This window comes from Acanthopagrus latus, chromosome 17, assembly GCF_904848185.1.
Source record: "Acanthopagrus latus isolate v.2019 chromosome 17, fAcaLat1.1, whole genome shotgun sequence".
In the NCBI taxonomy this organism is placed as follows: domain Eukaryota; kingdom Metazoa; phylum Chordata; class Actinopteri; order Spariformes; family Sparidae; genus Acanthopagrus; species Acanthopagrus latus.
The window spans coordinates 15,764,336-15,782,963 of record NC_051055.1 but is presented as its reverse complement, the minus strand read 5'-3'; the positions used below and the strand labels follow the sequence as shown (position 1 = coordinate 15,782,963).

General features: G+C 38.6%; 3 protein-coding genes and 1 long non-coding RNA gene across 4 annotated transcripts; 1 reads left to right on the top strand and 3 right to left on the bottom strand.

The window, feature by feature from the left end:
* Positions 1–1,018: 1,018 nt before the first annotated feature.
* Positions 1,019–5,499, bottom strand: si:ch211-254p10.2 (solute carrier family 40 member 1). Its single transcript, XM_037075456.1, is given in 8 exon segments — positions 1,019–1,685; positions 2,311–2,971; positions 3,669–3,955; positions 4,147–4,273; positions 4,484–4,599; positions 4,918–5,077; positions 5,240–5,307; positions 5,397–5,499. Coding segments are annotated over 8 exon segments (1,782 nt in total). The 3' UTR covers positions 1,019–1,425.
* On the top strand, positions 4,114–10,662 carry LOC119006584. The gene is made up of 5 exons (XR_005070842.1): positions 4,114–4,404; positions 7,737–7,860; positions 7,956–8,084; positions 8,352–8,544; positions 10,648–10,662. It is a non-coding gene; the product is annotated as an uncharacterized LOC119006584 (long non-coding RNA).
* LOC119006583 (sodium-dependent neutral amino acid transporter B(0)AT3-like) lies at positions 7,392–13,036 on the bottom strand. Its single transcript, XM_037075457.1, has 12 exons — positions 12,634–13,036; positions 11,246–11,386; positions 10,932–11,069; positions 10,637–10,818; positions 9,559–9,669; positions 9,350–9,462; positions 9,120–9,248; positions 8,634–8,790; positions 8,334–8,538; positions 7,941–8,100; positions 7,696–7,858; positions 7,392–7,586 (listed from the first exon to the last, which is right to left on the bottom strand). Exons 1-12 carry the CDS (start codon positions 12,941–12,943, stop codon positions 7,407–7,409), a joined length of 1,989 nt encoding a protein of 662 aa, XP_036931352.1. The 5' UTR covers positions 12,944–13,036; the 3' UTR covers positions 7,392–7,406.
* An 86-nt stretch (positions 13,037–13,122) lies between these two features.
* Positions 13,123–18,204, bottom strand: slc6a19b (solute carrier family 6 member 19b). The gene is made up of 12 exons (XM_037075447.1): positions 17,914–18,204; positions 17,076–17,216; positions 16,859–16,996; positions 16,582–16,763; positions 16,388–16,498; positions 15,990–16,102; positions 15,774–15,902; positions 15,525–15,681; positions 15,223–15,427; positions 14,977–15,136; positions 14,457–14,619; positions 13,123–14,373 (listed from the first exon to the last, which is right to left on the bottom strand). Exons 1-12 carry the CDS (start codon positions 18,110–18,112, stop codon positions 14,173–14,175), a joined length of 1,899 nt encoding a protein of 632 aa, XP_036931342.1. The 5' UTR covers positions 18,113–18,204; the 3' UTR covers positions 13,123–14,172.
* Between the last annotated feature and the right edge of the window lie 424 nt (positions 18,205–18,628).

Sequence of the window (18,628 nt, the reverse complement as noted above, 5' to 3'; positions counted from 1 at the left end):
CTCAGATGACATAGCCTTGCAGAAATTCATCTCGTGTGACCTGTGTAGCAGTTTAGTTTATCCTTATTTATTTATTGATTATTCTGCTCAGGGTTCAACACGCCAGAGATCATCTTCAGTCATCTTTATTATCATAATTATCAGTCTGAAAAATAAGGACCACATGCAATACAGAAATTTCACAGGAAAATTATACAAATATATTGAGTGTTGCTGGTTGTATGACAGAAGGTTAAACTTTGATGTCTTTTCCACCGTACATGAAAGGAGATATGAAAACATACAGTAGCTGAGAGTAATTCCCAAGTCATATTCCCAACAGTGTTCGTGTTCTTAGCTGAGGTAAGGTAATGTTTAGTTCATCAGAACTACAAGAGAATGAAGCAAAGTGTAATACAACACTGCCATTGGCAGTGATCGACATTTGCTATCAACATATAGCTATCACTGATTTCAAACATGTCACAAAATGAAGATTGCTTTCCTTTAGGATTTCTATAAAACTATTAATGTCACTCTTTATATGGGAAGGAAAGAAAGTTTGGAAACTATTTTAATTTATCTAAGTACACAAGCAGTTAGAATAAAATAGTTTGTATAAAGTTTGACTAAAGTACATGGCGTGATGTGATAACGTTTTTGTTGTAATCCATAACCCAGTTTTACATGCATAAAAAGAAAGGCAAATGTTTGCTTGATTCATCCACAGAGAAACAAACCAGGGGAAGGAAATACTTTCACTTCTGTCCATTAAAAGGGGGGCTGCCTTTCTGATTTTTTTTTACTCAAACAATCTCACATCAAGTTCCCTTTATGTTCCTTTTTGGACATCCTGGAGTATTTCCAAGTGGACGGATCAGTAACATCGATGCCACTTGTAGAAGTACTGTCTCGTCTTGTTTGTATTTTCATGTATCACTGTTAAATTTTTCTCTCTACACCAGTTCTTTACTGAGTGAAGGTTAGAAAAATCTCTTCATCCATCCACCCTCCCATCCAAAAAAGCTATGTAGGTTAACAGGCTTGTTTGATGAAAGTCTTGCAGTAATCCTACAGGGTTTGCAAAGGCATGTGCTGGTGCCTCATGTCCTGTAGTATGGTAGAGTAGGACAATTCCCCTGGAGGTGCCATTGCTGCATTTATTGTAGCCACCTCAACTTATGTACACGACGGGAGAGCGTGTCTCCCACTCTATTTCACCTGAGTTCTTGTTTGCTGCTATGGCACATGGCCCTGCAGGAAGAAAGCAACCTAGGTGGGACAGGCACTCGCTGTGTTGTGCTGAAATGAATGGCTAAGTAGGGAGTGGAGTGTTGCAATACGATTGCTGAAGGAACAGGAGGGAGACATTCATTTCACAGGTGCAGAGTGGAATCAGTGCTGGTTTAGCATCTCATGCCTGGATGTGTGGGCAATGTCTGCTCCTTATGTGTCGAGGCTGCGTTTTCTCTTGGCTTTGTGTGCATACAGGAAGTACATGGTGTGCCCAGTGGTGATAAATAATACAGAAATGATAACTAGGATGCCAAAGTGCTGTGGCTGTGGCGCGGATATCACCATGATGAAGTGAAGCAGATCCATCAGGTAATTCATTGAGCTCTGCACCCCGTTCACCACGCCCCGCTCAGACTCGCAGATGTTCTCCTGCAGGAGCTGGGTCACTGTCAGGTCGAAGGACCATAGACCTAAAACACAGATGTAACTGGGGTTTAAAGGTTGACCTGGCAGTTAAATTGGCTTTTTCTTCACAACAGCTTGAAATTTATTGAGCTCTTCTCACAATAATTGTTTTACAAGGGTACTTAACAAGAGACTATACTATAATTTTTTTGGCTGATATTGACATCAACATTTTTCTAAAGACTGCTGATGTATAACTATTAAATACTCCTAATGCAAACTATAAATGCACTTTGCAGTTCTGCTGATGACTATCAATAAAAAGTAATAATGCAAATACATTCAAATACAGATACTGCAGTGTCCAGCAATATATGCACTGAGTGAAACACGTTTTTTTTTTTTTTTTGTGCACAGTGCACACTGGTAGATTGACCATGCAACCGTACATTTTCTTAATTAATTTAGATGTCTTTGGCATTTTTGTGCTGCTATTTCCTGTCACTCATTACCCAACATAGGTAGCAATATATTCATGATCATCTAACATTGGCTGATATATGTGCCATGACAATATAGGTCAGGTTCTACAGTTGACAATACTCTCACATATTGTATTTGATTATAGTTTTATCATTTAAGTTTTGGTGTCTATTGAAACAAGTCAGCTTTGGATGTCTTTCTACTCACCAATACGCGCTGTGATAACACCCAAGAACAGCAGGATAATGGAGATGTAAGATTCTGGTGCTGTACCGGAGGGCACATTGTCAAAAAGCACAGTGTTGTTGGTCCAGTGGATGGAGGAGCGATCAGGTAGCAGTGGCTGATTGGTGCCTCCCCTCAGAGGATAAGTGTGTTTTTGCCTTTGGCTTGCCAGCCCTCCAAGCTCAGTGGAGGAGTTGGAGGTAACATCAGGCATCAGCAAGCTAAGATCCATAGGGCTGCCAGGGGCGAACACAGAACACACGCACAGCAGCAAGCAGCCCAGGTGGAGGCAGCTTGAGATTATGCCTGTATTAACCAGGCCATAGGTCTTCCTTAGTCTGGTGAACATCACGGTTCCCATCAGCCCTGTTATAGCTGATACACCCATCAGTAGACTAAGGAGAGATCCGCTTATGCCCTGAGTATAGGCATAGCCTGTTGTGATGCAGTCGAAGCCTAGGACTGTGGTGTAGAGGAAAGCCAGACCCATTCCTGCCAGGAAGACAGGCTGGCGATAGTAGGCTCTCCAGCCGTCCTTACAGGTGCTCACCAGCCAGCGAAACCTCCGGAAACACAGCGGCAGGTTGGTGATTTCTTTGAGGTTCAGGCTTGTGTTGCAGTTACCTTCTGTCAGAGGCAGAGGCTGTGCAACGTTACCTTCAGCTGATGAGAAAGAGGAGTGTCATCCATCACTTCGTTACTTCAGATTTAAAGGCCCTATCCTTACTTGGTGTTTCTTCTCCATGTCTTGTTAAAATCTGTAAAATACAGACCCTCTACACTAATCTACTTGGGCTGCATGTTGAATGCAGGCTGTTGCAGTTGGCTGCTCTGCACAAAGTGAGGATTGCATCTTCAAGTAATGTACGCTTCACATTTTCGTTCTGTGATACCTTTTAATGAGTCCACCATTGTATAATATAGAGTTGAATAACTCACAACATTCATGAAGCCCACCTTAGACACCCTAGATACTGGCTTACTAGCAAACTCATAAGGTTTTTATTAATGTTATTAAGCAGTCTGTTAACAACTATCTGCTCATAAATATCTCATAATCTAATCTCATTAAATGTGTAATTTAGCCCTAATTATATCAGTAAGCATTGTGTAAAGAATTATGCGGGCCTTACTACCTATTTACAAACATTTATGTATACCTTAATATAAAGTGCTACTGTATATTATGAACTAGATGCCCAATGTACTGAAGCCAGTTGTAGAGCATCCTTTTCATTTTTATATCTACATTTCTCTTGGTATGTGTAGGACTGCTGACCGGCTTTTATGCACATTTTTAGTCATTCACAAAGCCTGTGAATATGAAAATCTAGGAATACAGCAGAGCTTAGAAATCTTTAAAGCACTGATCGGTCCTTACCTTGTAACCTTCTGCCCTCCAGATACTCTTGATCCTCTTCCTCCACTGGTGGTTTAATTGAAAGAGCAGGGACAATGCGATACACCCGCGACAGAAAGAAGAACTCCACAATAAGAGAGACAAGGTTCCAGCCCAGGATGAAGCCACAGCCAACTACATTGGAGGCCAGGGTCATGACCTGTCCCACTGCTAGTGGGGCCAGGATGTTAGTCACCTGATCTATCCGCCTCATGGTCGCATTCATTCCTTTTGTTAGGATCAAAGACACAGACGTTAATGCGCTTCCACTAGAGGACTTTCAGCAAGAGCAGAAATGGCCAATATCTGATTATGCCTGTAAAACATATATATGTATCATGCACGCCCACAGATACAAGCCCATCATAGATATTTCATACCATTTAATTTGTGCATTAACAAAGAATGGATCCCCTCACCAGCTAGGTGACCTCGGTTGTAGCCTGTGATAACCACAATCCAGTCCCTCTGAATGGCAATGGTCAGTGCGGTGCTTGCAAGGTTTGCCACATCTGCCAGGATGATCACCACCGTATAACAAACCACCTTGTGTAAGTTTTGCGATGCAACATGTTACTATGACAGCACAGAGTAGCCACAAACTCAGAAGCAGAGACAACAGTGACAGAGGACAGAGGGAACAACAGCAGCAATAACTCCTCTATGCAATAATGATGGTGAGTGATATCTTTGTATACCAATATCGTAGCAAGTTATGAAATGTAATTATTAGTCAAATATGTAGTGTCTACTCACAGTAAGCCATCCATCCCAGATCTGTTCAATCCTTTGCTTATATAAGAACACCAACATGAGCACAATGCTACATACTGTCACTGAGATGTTCTGAATGAAAAGAGATGCATGTGCAACTAAAAACAGAGGGACAAAAAACAGTTTTAGACTCTCAGAACATAGATTGTATATTCTGATAAAGAACATAATATTTGCCTTTGCAGATATGAGTCAGTGGCTGCCAACCTTGTGCCTTGAGTCCTGCTGGCCCTGCTAGCTATCAAGTCAGTGAATGATTTGCACTTCAGACATGAGGGAAATGCAATTTACCACCTGCTGACACAGGAAGCCAGCTGACATCTGGGCCCAAGATTGAGATCCACTGATCTATATCACTGTTCTATGGCATACTGCAGGCTAAAATTTTCAAATGGTTTCAAAAATGTTCTTCATACCTTTATTCCTGGGATTGCGATCTACCCAGTCTCCAATCAAAGCCCCAAGTAGGAGCACTGACCCAGCCACTACCAATCCAAACACAGCAGTCAACAGCAGGTTACGGCCGTACAGCTCAATCAGGAACACAGAGATTGCAAAGTGCCACATGCGGTCACCCTGTTTAACACAACATAAGAGGACATGTTAGGTGTTGTTTTGCATGGTGCTGTCTGTATACTGTCACACAGTTTACAGTTGGTAGACTACCTTGCAGTTATTTAAGTTTCGATGTCTTATATATTTCTCCAGGAATCTGTTTCCTCAGGAAATGATTCTTACCCACATTGACAATGCTCCACTGACATAGATGAGAAACTTGGGACCCTTGAGGTAGATAAGAGCTGAACCTTAGAAGGAAATGCATAAAAATATTATTACATGATATATGCTACAAACATATTCCACAAATTGTAGTTGGATTTAAAGTTGAGTTTACCTGGTATACTCCTAGCTTTTTTAGATCTTGCATCCCTGACATCGTCAGACTCAAACTCGACCACAACCCCGCCACACTGGGAGGCATCTGCTCGCTGGGACATTGTCTAGAGTAGGACCACATTGGTTAAAAAACTGTTGAACTTGTCGCACCCTTGTCCCATTGATGATAGTACAGTCTTTTATTACTGTACTACTGTCACAGCATCACTTAGAAGTTTGGAAAGAAACTTAGTTTACTTTGTTTTTGATGTTGACAAGATTGTTTCACACCACTTAGGCCGATAAGATTACTGCTTATTTACTTACTAATACAAAGGTAAGCATCTGTATACAGTACCAATAATGAACATGTGGCAATATTATAATGATTAATTGAAATCACAAATTATTTTTCCAAACCAGCCACTTCATGCAACAGAACTTGGCCATGTCCTTTTGAACTCAGCTGATTGCCATACTGCTTTGTGTATGCAACACTGTATCATTATTAAGTAACCAACTTCATATCTAAGTCACAGAGTTTCAGTCAAAATCAATTTTGTGTTTTTCAAAGATACAAAAGGCAATGGCTGTCAGATTGTGAAGCAGAAAAAAACTATTTCGTAAGTTATTCAGACACTGCAATAGTGAAAATAGCATTAGCTTGACAACTAGCATAGCTCTATAAATGCAGTCTTAAACTGACGATAATTAAAACACTCTCATTAAAGTCAGTGCAAGGCCAATCACCTTTGATCTGATGTTACACTCAGTCCTCTCTGTTCTTCCTCGATGATGTATCTTGTGCCATGTATCCTACATTGGGATGCTAGTCTTTCCTAAGAGCTGGAATTCAAGCTGTAGTAGTTTGAAAGGCTTAATAACATCACAGTGTTCAAGTGCACCATTGTATGAAAGTGCCAGAAAAGCAGAACAGGCAGAGAGGCAACAAAGGCAGCCAGCATATTCCAAAGCACGTGACTCCGGGGAGACAATATCACTGTCCACCCACACCACAAAAAGGACAACCGTGTAACTCGTATGACTCAAAATACACACGCATGCACACACACATATGCGCATGGTCAGTGAGCACATGCATGCACCGTCGAGTCCTGCTACTCGCATACACCCACATGCACTGTTGACATGCAAAAAAAGTTACATAAAGGACTCATGCAACACTGCATCACTCTTTACGCGTGCAGGTAAAATAGGGCAGTAACATTAATAATGATAATAATAATAATAATAATAATGATAATGATAATGATAATGATAATAATAATGATAATAATGATGATAATAATAATAATAGTAGATTGGATTAATATAGTGCCTTTCACGAGACCCAGAGTATAGAGCAGATTTGTATCATATAAGAAAACGCAGACAGGAATGTGATTTACAAGAAGATGCATTATTTTAATAGTATTATTTTAAGGAAGTTATGGCAACAATAATGAAGCAACATATAAACATTGCAACAAATGTCATCCTGTATCCTTGGCATTGCTTCTCCGCAGTTGTATTATTAACCACTGTATTTTTTTAAAAGCATTAATAATGTGCTTATCACGAACCATTCAGAAAAGTTATTCATCACACTCTGTTTGTCCCCATTCAAAACACCAACACGGGAAATGAACTGTCATCTTCCTTTTAATCAGATATTAACACAAAACTGATATTCACTTCTAGCCTCTAGGATTCTCCTGTTAATGTTTATCTCAGCGATATTGTCCTGAATTTATTTGATCTAGTGACAGCTGAATTTCCTTGAACAACATGAATACATTAGTCTAAATTAAGACAAAATTAATGTGTTTAATTTTAGCGAATATACAGAAATTACCGCTGCTATTGCCAGTATGCTAAACAAATGAAAATGTCATTGGAGCTTTAATGTAGTTAGAAGCATGCAATACAATACAAAAGATAGAAAACAAAATGATGATGATAATCAGTAAAATATGTTTACACAAGTATTCCTGACCACCAAGCAGATAAAATGTTGAAAGATTTTCAGTTACAGTTCATCTGCATATGGGTTTTGGTTGTGCCTGTACATGATGTAGTTCTTGAGGAAGCCCGTGAATTTGTAGAGAGCCACAAGAGGTATGGAGACAACTGGAAGGACAGATAAAAGCACACATATGGCAAAAACCCAACCAGGATAGTACTGCACATCAGCAAGGGGGAAATTCACCTGTAAGGGTAATGGAGTGGAAAGTCAGTGTCTTTTTTGTTTTATTTTGTGCCACATTCAATAGATTCTACAATGTAATGTTCTAGAGCGACTGTAAGACGTTTCTTACATAATCTGGGTTCCAAGCATTATATGTTGGTTGTGTTTCAGCCTCAACTATGACATATGCCACAAAAACCACCAGAAGCATTAGAGGACTGATGAAGCGCCATGTGACCTGCCAGTAGATGTTTGGCCTCCGACCTGTCATCCATTCAATGTCATCATTAAACCTGTGGGCAAATGGAAACACTTTAGATATGTTGTAATATTACAAGAATAATAATTTCATGAATTACAGTTACCTGTAATTACCTGTTTATTCCATAGATGTATACCACACTGATGATCTCAAAGAATGCTATGATGAGCAGAGGCATGGATCCCACATAGCTGTTGAAAATCTCTAGCCAGTAGTTTCCAGAACCCAAAGTAAAGATGAGGGCAACAGTGAAGGAGGTGAGGCAAATTAAACCTATAGGCAAAAAAAAGGAAAATGTAGGAGATGTTGACTGTGATCACTGTTAAATAAAGGGACAAACTGACTCTCAAATTATATTCTTAGTTTTCTGGCCTTTTTGGTCTTAATGTTTGATTGTTTGATCATGACTTTAGTTTAAGAGTTTCATAATAACTCATTTACATAAAGTATTTTGCACTATATATTGTCAGCTTTAGAGTAATATTAAAATAGAAAACTTAGTTTACCTGTGAACATTTCCTTAGGCATCCAGGACGGAACCATGTGCAGGTCCAACAGTGGAGTTAAGACCCCCTCTAGATTTCCAAACATGGATGACAGGCCCAGGCTGAAGAGCATGACAAAGAAGAGCACCGCCCACACCTGGGAGCCTGGCATGTTTATCACTGCCTCAGTAAACAAAATGAAGGCCAGTCCGGTTCCAGTGGCACTCTACAGGTAGAATGTTTTGCATCAGGCCACACACAACGTCCTCACAACACTTTGAGAAAATCAGAAATACTTTTAGTAGTAACAGATGCTACTACCTGGTCCAGGAAAGTCTGTAGATCACAGGTCTTGAGATCGAGGCTTTGGACCTCTGAGGGATCAGTTGTGTTGAGATAGTTTAACCAGTCATTGTAGTTTTCAAGAGTTATGTTTTCATCCCCAATATTAAATGCATTGGTCAATCTAAGTATGTTCCTAAAATCAACAAGGAATCAAGCAGTTAACACTACTACTACAAACTTTACTGATTATAAAAATGTGTTTATTCAGTATTAGGGAAATAGAAAAGAATGTTCAGGCATATGAATAATTCATTAATCTATTTAGGTAAAAACATTGTGTTTTAAAACGTATTTGCCCATTACTGAAGTGGCATATATAGTATAGTCACAGCAGTCGCATTGCTCAGAGGTCTGACAACTTGTAATTACATAATTATCAGTTACACATCTAATAATAAAACTGTATAATTATCAAACTGGATTTCCTTTATGGCACACCGTAATTACCTCAATGATACCTACCAATTTTTGCAGGCATCATAGTTTTCATTTGCTTTAAATCCAAGTATGGCAAAAATAGGAATCGATGCATATATTGACGTGAAACTGTTCACACATCCAACAATTAGGGCGTCTCTCTCACAATTGTTCCTGCAAGTACAAGGTGTTGTCTCAGTTTTCTTTTATTTTCTTAAACTTTCATAGAAATTTGCACTCTTTCATTAATAGAAATAAGTTAAATCTTTTCTTACTTCTGAGCATTGTAACTGGAAAAAGCAATGAGTCCCCCAAAGGCCAAAGACAAGGAGAAAAAAATCTGAGTTGCAGCATCCAACCAGACTGTAGGATTTTTTAGCGTTTCCCACTGAGGTGAACACATTAATTTGTCATTTAGAGATATCAGATTTCAGAAAGAAGTAAGTCTTGTCTTATTTTGATAAGAAACAAATGACAAACTCACATTTGGTGTGAAGAGATATATTAAGCCATCAGTAGCCCCAGACAGAGTCAAGGACCTTACCAAGAAGATGGTCAAAACAATATATGGAAAGGTAACAGTCACATAAATGGCCTGTTGAAAAAGTTTAGATGTTGATTAAATATTGCCTATGAACATAAAACATTTTAGAATTTTCTCTCTAATCTTTGGCATGCACTCCCATTTAATTTCATAACACCCAATATGTGAAACCATCAGCTATCGTCTTTCAACGGATTAGGACCCTGGGGCAATGGCCAATGTTTTAGGGCTGCCACTGTAACCAGTAACAGACAATGGATGAATGAGCCAAGACTTCCTCTCATGGCTCTGGTCAGCGTTAACAGTCAAATGAGCAACTTGAGACATGACAGCAGAGTTGGAGAAAAGTTTTCATTTAGTCTGTATAAACAGATTTCTGCATGTGAAGGCAGATACACTGAAAAAACAAAGCTCATAAAAAGTTAAATTGTTATTTGACGATAACAAATGGGCTCCAGGATTGCACGCCACTTTTGCTTATCACACAGACTATTTATGCTGCATGCATCCAAAGCCCATGTGAATAAGGTTAGTACTACACTGACTTAAAGCTGAAACCAGACTGTTTCCGATACCAAAATCTTGTTGATTGCTAACAGCTTCTGTATTTATTTGCAGATCTGTTGTAGAAATTACATAACATCAGTGAGATTGCCTTATCAAAGTGCAGGTCATATTGTAAGTGTGTTGTTTGGAGCCTCAAGGTTAGAAAACCCTTTTACAACTCTACTAATTCTACAACTCTGTAGTTACTTTCAGTTGTTTGAATAATGAACAACAATCCTCCATCCATCACCTTTGTTACCTCTAATTCAGCCTCTACGGGGATGTGAAAAAACGTGATTTTGATGAACGTCAGTTTTACTGGCTGTTAAAGGTAGCTTTATAACATTTGCATGGTGAATTTCATATTCATATGTCTTTTATATCATGGGAATCTCTAACTGTTACTCTCATGGCACAAACATATACCAATATAAATTATTTGTTGAATTACATCAAATAAGTGAAATATTACCTTTCCAATAGTCTCAATTCCACGTATGAAGCATATGTACACGATGCACCAAGCAGATGCAAGACACAGCACGAGCCACCACTGCAAGGATCCACTGGTCTCGATGTTTGGGGTTATGTTCAATGTGTCACGATACCAAAAATAGTTCACCGGTGTGCTTTTTTCACATTCACTTACATAGCCTGTGTCAAAAACATTATTCATATTATGATTAATTAATGGGAATTTCCATCTACTATTTGATTTATTATTTAGCCTGTATTGCTGATGTACATTATTGTAATGTAAAAATTACAAGTATGGTTCAAGTTCAATGGGCAGTCACTCCAGGGCAGCGGACTTTGAAAGGAGTGGAAGAAATACCAGAGGATCCAGGCCAAGATCATGTTGTAGAACAGACCAACTAGGAAGGATACAGCCATGGAAGCCACACCTGTGTGTACACATTTTCATTAATTCACCAAGAAATATATGTATGTTATGGATGGGAGTGACCTCACAGTAATCATACAGAAGTTTTACATAGCTTTGTGTTGTATAGCACATTCCTTTTTGTTTGCTTTCTTGAGTGTTGTCTAGAATTGGTTCATTAGTGCTAGGCATTCTCACCTAAACCTCCCAGATATGGGGAGATCGAACTCCACACGCCAACACTTCCCATGCGGAGCCGTTGTCCGATGGCCAGTTCCATATGCAGCAGAGGAAGTCCCTCAAACACCAAGGCAATGATATAAGGAATCAGGAAAGCCCCTTGAAATAAAGCAAATTTTAAGTGACAATATTGACCAGTATGAATTTAATAGTTGAACAAAAATCAGAACATCATCATTTCCTGTAAGAAACCGACTTCATCGTAGAAAAAACAGTCGCATTTCCTTAATGGCTGAATGTCATTCAGTTCCCATTTACTGGACATTTTCTTATCAACAGTCAGAGCTTTATCGCACTCACTCAGGGCAAGCAGTAGATCTGAACACCCAACATAGTGTACTTTGTCTAATCTACTGTATATTTTGTACACCACTGTATTGAGTAAATTAATTTTGTCCTTTTTTCATGGATCAATAAAGTATCCATTGTGTAACAGTTAACTATCCAAGTAGGGATTATCAACCACAGCTATGAAGGAAATGTAAGGAATTACGTTTTACAAAAAACATGCTTCAGAGGCATTATCACTGCAGTATTATATGTCATTAAATCATTCTAAATCAATCATCAATTCGAAGTAACATATTAAAATCCCTCTGGTCAGACATTCATCTAGATTGACCCTCGCTGGAAATGAACAGACTTAAAATATTCAAGTTGCTTGTTTTTTTTTTTTAAGAATGAAAGGGACAGAAAACTAAGAATATAATTTGAGAGTCAGTTTGTCTCTTTATTTAACAGTGATTACAGTGATTTGCAGTTATAATTTATTTCTAATTTCATACTGTTTACGTATTAATCAAGATAATTGACATGTTTTTTTTTTTTTTATTGTTGTTGGAAATTGGAATTGTCAATTGTGTATATTCGGAAAATAAGATAATTATAGCATGAAACATCAAGTAATATTTTGATCTATTTCTCAGCCAGGAGATACACTTGGCAAGATAGAAAAAGTAAGAATAAAGGCTTAAGAAAAAACAACAATGTAAAAAACAACATGGTATGACTATATGCATGTTAATGTTAGCATATGTTTGTTGGTGTAGTGTGGACATATTAGTTGTTGATAATGCAAATTCTCTTTGATATGTATATTGGTGTTAAGTTGCCTACCTTACCTTAAGGCATTAAAGGCAATATTTGAAAAATGAATTATACACTTTTGAATAACAGCCAGTAAGAGCAACTTTGTAGCTTTTTAGAGGGGAGACTTTCAATAATTTATTGTGAATACTTTCTTGTTGGGGAAAAGCTAATGAAAAGCCAGATTCTTGCTGGACTGTCCAACTTAACCTTTTTTTGTACTAATAGTTAACAGCACAATGTAAGTGAAAGGCTCTTACCTCCACCATAGACTTGACACAAATATGGAAATCTCCACACATTACCGAGTCCCACAGCAAAACCTATGCAGGTTAGCAAATATTGCACTTTATTGTCCCATTCTGGTCTTGCTGTGATCTCTTTAAGTCCATTATCCTGACTAGGCTCAGCACTTTCAGTTTCTTTATCCATCACTTTTTTGTTTCTATGTACTGTATGAGGCCAGCACAAATCTTTTTTTGTCCTACTTGTCCTTTGCTTTGTCTGAGAAGAACAGGAAGCCCTGGTGACTTTGCACAGGTTTTGTATCAGAGCACAAATGGGCGACATCAGTCACTTTATCAGACACAGTTTTCTTGTTAGCTCTTGAGGCTGTGGGAACACTATGGTGTTTGTTTAATAAAAAACTCTCTTGTATAAAGCAGCATGATACGATGTTGAAAACAGAGGTGATAGCAGTTGATTGTTAGGCAATGCAGAGTAAATAAGAAACCAAGGAGTAAAAAATCTGTGATAGTACACATGCCTTTTAATTTTGTCACATGAAACAGTTTACATAAGTGTCATTTGCCCACAGTCTGAGTTAGCAGTAATTAACAAACAACACTTACACTGGAGAAGAAAAAAAAAAAAAGATTTACTTTTAATAGAAGTCTGAATCAGATTTAGTCACTGAAACATTATTTAAAATTCCATCCTACCATTAAATTTATACAGAATAATATTATATCATGAATCTTATCATTTCTGCTTAACTGGGAACCTGAAAACAGAACAGAGTCATGAAACATGCCAAGTTCCCTTTACGAATTACAGACTAATTTAGAAACTTAAATATAACAATACAGCTGATTGAATCAGTATTTGATGCACCTGTCATGCACTCCAAGCTGTTAACACATCACAATAGTGACCCCAGCTGGACAGATAGGTGTACCTTCATTACATCTCAGCTTCCTTCTAGAGCAGCAGCTCCTCAAAGTCTCAAAACCTTAATCGTTTAATCAAATGTAAACTATATAGCAGCACTCAACATGGCAATGGGACAGAAATCTACTATGGGCTTACACTAACATCATATGTTTGCTAGATTTCAACTTGTCGATTTATTTTTAGTACAGTACACCTTCCGAATAACAATGCAGAGCGCATTGCAACGGCTTCATTGTTTTAGTTCCGATATTGTGCCTAATGGTGCATAGCATGTTCCTAGAAGTAAACTATTGATGGCTATAATATAATGAAGACATTGACCCTGCAACATGGTGCCACCCATGGTAATAGCTATAAAGAATCTTGCCTTTATGATGATTATAGTATTAAATGCAAGTGAGGTGTTATCCCTCCATGATATTGTTTGATGCCATTGTAAATCGTGTTTTTACCCATATTAGCTGCAATCCTCCAAGCTCTTTTTATGACACGTTTTCTTAAAGTGATGCCTTACATTGTTATGCAACTGTTTTGCTGCCTTCCTATTGTCCCAGTGTAATTAATCATCAATTAATTTGAATATTTTGAAAAGTAAAAAAGAGCAAATTGATCATTTCACTAGAATGTTAAGCTGGGGATTTTGCAGTCTCCATGTTCATTTGAATTTCATCAGACTTATTATGAAGTTGTACTTCATTCCTCTTTGCCTTTAAACATTTCCAGACAGCAATAAAAGGTATAGCGATACAGGGTATCCCTGCCAATATAAAAATGATCACATAGATCCAGACTGGGTATGTCTTCTCCACCAGTGTAGGGAATTTCTCCTGAAAATACAAGAAAATAAATGCTATAGTTTGAGTTATCTACCATCCACAAAATTCTAGTCTCAAAATGAATTAATAGTTACCGATTCAGGATCCCAGGCTTTGTAAAGGAGCTTTTCAGAAACTTTAGTAATAATGTAAAAGACCAAGATGAAAAGCATAATGAGTGGGCTGATGACTCTCCATGTTGCCTGCCAGAAGAAGTTCGGTTTGTGTCCAATCATGAACTTTATGTCATCATTGAACCTAGGAGTGACACACATACTGCATTTTTAAGAGTGTGTAGACAAATAAACAACAGACAAGCATATAAGCTCTACTACTATTATTAGTAATTATTTGATACCATGATATACATTTTGTTCCTCTCATCACTTAATTGGCAAGTGCAATGCACACTGCCATTGGGAAGCCCCTTCTAGGAGGTTGTTTATGTGTTCTACATTGGCAGTGGCAGTGGTGGCCTAAAGGTTAAATGGTGGCGCTTTCCCGCTCATTACCACCACTGAGGTGCCCTTGAGCAAGGCCCTTAACCCCAGCTGCTCCAGTGGAGCCATCGGCCATGATTTTAAAAGATTTAAATGATATGTATGTTAATATCACCTGTCTATCCCATATATGTAGACCACTGATACCATCTCACAGAATGCAACAACGAGCAGAGGGATGGATCCTCCATAGGTGTCAAAGAGTGAGAGCCAATAATTCCCAGAGCCTTGGAGAAATATCAGACCCACTGCACAGCAGATCGAGCATGTTATAGCTGAAAGAGAGTCAAGAATTGATTGAAATATTCTAGAAATCCTAGAAATTGAGAGAAAAAAATGAGAGAATAGATGTGGAAATTACCAGTGGTCGCCTCTTTTGGCCATGTTTTGGGGAAAACTTTGAGGTCTTGCAGTGGCACTATAATTCCCTCAATGTTACCAAACATAGAAGACAGGCCAAGACAGAAGAGCATTATGAAGAAAAGGACAGACCACAACGGTGAGATGGGCATCTTGGTGATCGCTTCAGTGAACACTATGAAGGCTAAACCAGTCCCCTCCACTCCCTAAGTCCAAACACAACACAGTGTTACAACAAAGCAGGGTACGATCTGTTATATCATAAACATTTCTCATCAGGCACAAACTTGGCGAAAAGCTTACCTCACTGAGAAAAGTATCTAGGTTGCAAGTCTTTAGATCCAACCCTTGAATAACATCAGGGTATGTTTCGTTAAGATGCTGAACAACCTGATCGTAGTTGCTGTCAGTGATGTCGCTCTCAGCAAGCTCAAATGCATTTAGTAACGCTACGATGTTTCTAAAACACAACAATTGTTAGTTAAAAATACTTTCACAATTGATGTACTGCTGAAGAAGAAAAATGATGTGACAGAAACAGACACAATGTACCCAGAAAGACAGTTGTCAAATCTCTCTGTTGCTCTGAAGCCAATAATAGTGTAAATGACAGTTGCAGCATAGACGGAGGTGAAGCCGTTGATGATTGAGATGATCACTGCATCTTGTTCACAGTTGTTACTAAAGGAAGAGCACAATATGACCTCATTAACAGTGGAATTGCTACGACGTTAAAAGACTCAGGGAAAACAAAACAACCAGACTTACTGCACTGAGTTGTAGCTGGAGAAGGAAATAAGACCACCAAAAGCCAGAGAGAAGGAATAGAAAACTTGAGCACCTGCATCGAGCCATGTTGTTGGCTTTGCCAGCTCTGATAACTGGAAGAATTAGTAGAAATGTGTGGATCAGGTGATTATTAGTGAACTCTGCCCTGGCTATATGGTACCTCCATATTCAATAATTAATCCTCATGTGAAAAAAGCTAATTGTGTTTGAATCTGTCAGTTCACATGTGACATTTTCGATAGGGTCAGTATAAAATATCATCCCTATACTTGTCAGTTCTCGTTTAAACATATTTTTATAATCAGGTGTTCCCTACATTCAGATTTGTCACTTAGACAAGTGTGATTCGTAAAAGGAATTTAAAAAGTGCAACTTACATCTGGTGTGAAGAGAAACTTTACTCCGCTAAAAGAGCCCTTCAGGGTCAGTCCTCGTATCAGAAATACTGTCAGCACCACGTAGGGAAGGGTTGAAGTCACATACACAGCCTCAGGAAAAAAAAAAGTATTCATATATGTAATAACTGTTTAGCAGAATTTAAAAATCTTTTGTAATAGGCAATGTGCTGTACTTTTCCAGTGGTCTCAATGCCGCGGATGATGCAGATGTAGAGAAAAGACCACGCACAAATGTGGCACAGTAGCATCCACCACTGCAGACCACCATCCTCTTCGATTGTTGGAGTTGTGTTCAGGGTCTCCCTGTACCAGAAATAATCCACAGGGGAACTCCTCTCACACTCTGAGATGACGCCTGGCAAAATTTAACAACAGCATTTGGTGCTAAGTCAAAAACAAGAGTTTGTAACATTCCCATTCTGTAGATCTACACTACTAGTAGAGCATTACCTGTTAAATTGGCATTCATGGGACACTGACTCCAAGGCAGAGTCTCTTGAAAGGAGTTGAAGAGGTACCACATAATCCAGGCGATGATGGTGTTGTAATAGAGACTGATTGTCAGAGATACACACATGGATGCAACACCTGCCAGTGAATGTTTAAAAGGGGCTTTAAAGGCACATTTCCACTGGTTTTGACAAACATCATGCAAAATGTTTCTTACCAATTCCTGTCAAATAAGGATGGACTGTAGCCCACACTCCCAAACTGCCTCTTCTTAGACGCTGACCAATGGCAAACTCAAGGTGCAGAAGTGGGATTCCTTCAAAAACCAGCAGGATCAGAAATGGTATCATAAATGCACCTGGAGGAAAACAGAGGAACTGTTAATGGTGACAGTAAATCTGTCAATGATTGAATGATTATTGAATATGTCTGTTCAAGAAATACAAGACAAATCCATGAGCGTAGCACAATTGAGGACGAAAACATCTTGAGGTTAATCATTTAAGATACACGTGAGCACGTGCAGAGATAAAGTCGGACAGTGATTACTGTTAGGTTTATAATGCAACGTAGAATCCGTTCAAGCCTTTGCAGTTAGCATTTTACAAGGGTTTTTTTTTTTTTTTTTCCATTGGATCATATAGAATTTCTTATCTCAATAGATCAGTTACAGGCCAATGATTCTGAGAGGAGAGCAAAAAATCATGGCTAGTACTGGAGTGTCGATACTGCAGAAAAATTGTACTTAAACCATTTCAAATATCCAGAATGGATATGCTTCAATGTATTGATACATTTGACCACACTTCACCTCCCGTGTTTGTTTTAACAAACACACAGATGCATCCTGTGATGGTAGTGACAGCTGGACAAATGCTTTAGAGAGCTTATCATTTTTTGATGCCTGTAAACGAAGACATCCATGATACTCCTGTTCTCTTCCAGTGTCACTAAATAGGATATAATAAGATATGAATTATTTTTCTTTTGCTCAAACAATACTTTTACAAAGCCAAATACAACATTAGAGTAGTAAACCAAAGAACATCTCTTGCCTCCTCCGTGACTCTGACACAGATAGGGAAACCTCCAGACGTTTCCAAGTCCCACACAGAATCCGACACAAGTCAGCATGTACTGGGCCTTGTTGTCCCATTTTGGTCTGTCTCCAGCCTCTTCCTCTTCCACCTTGTCCAGCTGCTGATGGGACAATATCCTGTCCTCCAGGCCTGGGTTGGGGAGTTTTAACTTCATTATCTGTCAAACACTATAGTGTTGCGGAGATACAGTAAGTGCACTGTACGGTGTTGGAATCTAAATTGTGGCTGATGCCGTTAGTTCCTACATTATATAATGACCCTCTGTAATAGATTGACTAGGTTGTGGCTGAGGTGTGCAGTGTTTGAAGCCTAAGCAGAACACACATGATGGTTAACTAGTGTCCTATCTGATGGGGAAGGGTCAATGCTCAAGTGTTCTGAGTTTTATTGGAGAAGAAGAGCATTTTTTTTTTTTTTAATAGGATTTGCTATAGGCAAACACCTTAACAAGCCAATGTGTCACATACAGGAAGTGTTACAATGTGTAGGTTAGGGCTGGGTGTCAAGTATAATTCTGGTAAAATAATAGCGTTGAAAAATGTGCATCAATATAAGTGTATAATGAGTTTATCAATGATTAACTGAAGGGATATATTAACCCTTCTGTTATTTTGGGATTCATTTAACTCCATTCAGTATTTGAAGTCTCTTCATAAATAACTGACATCAG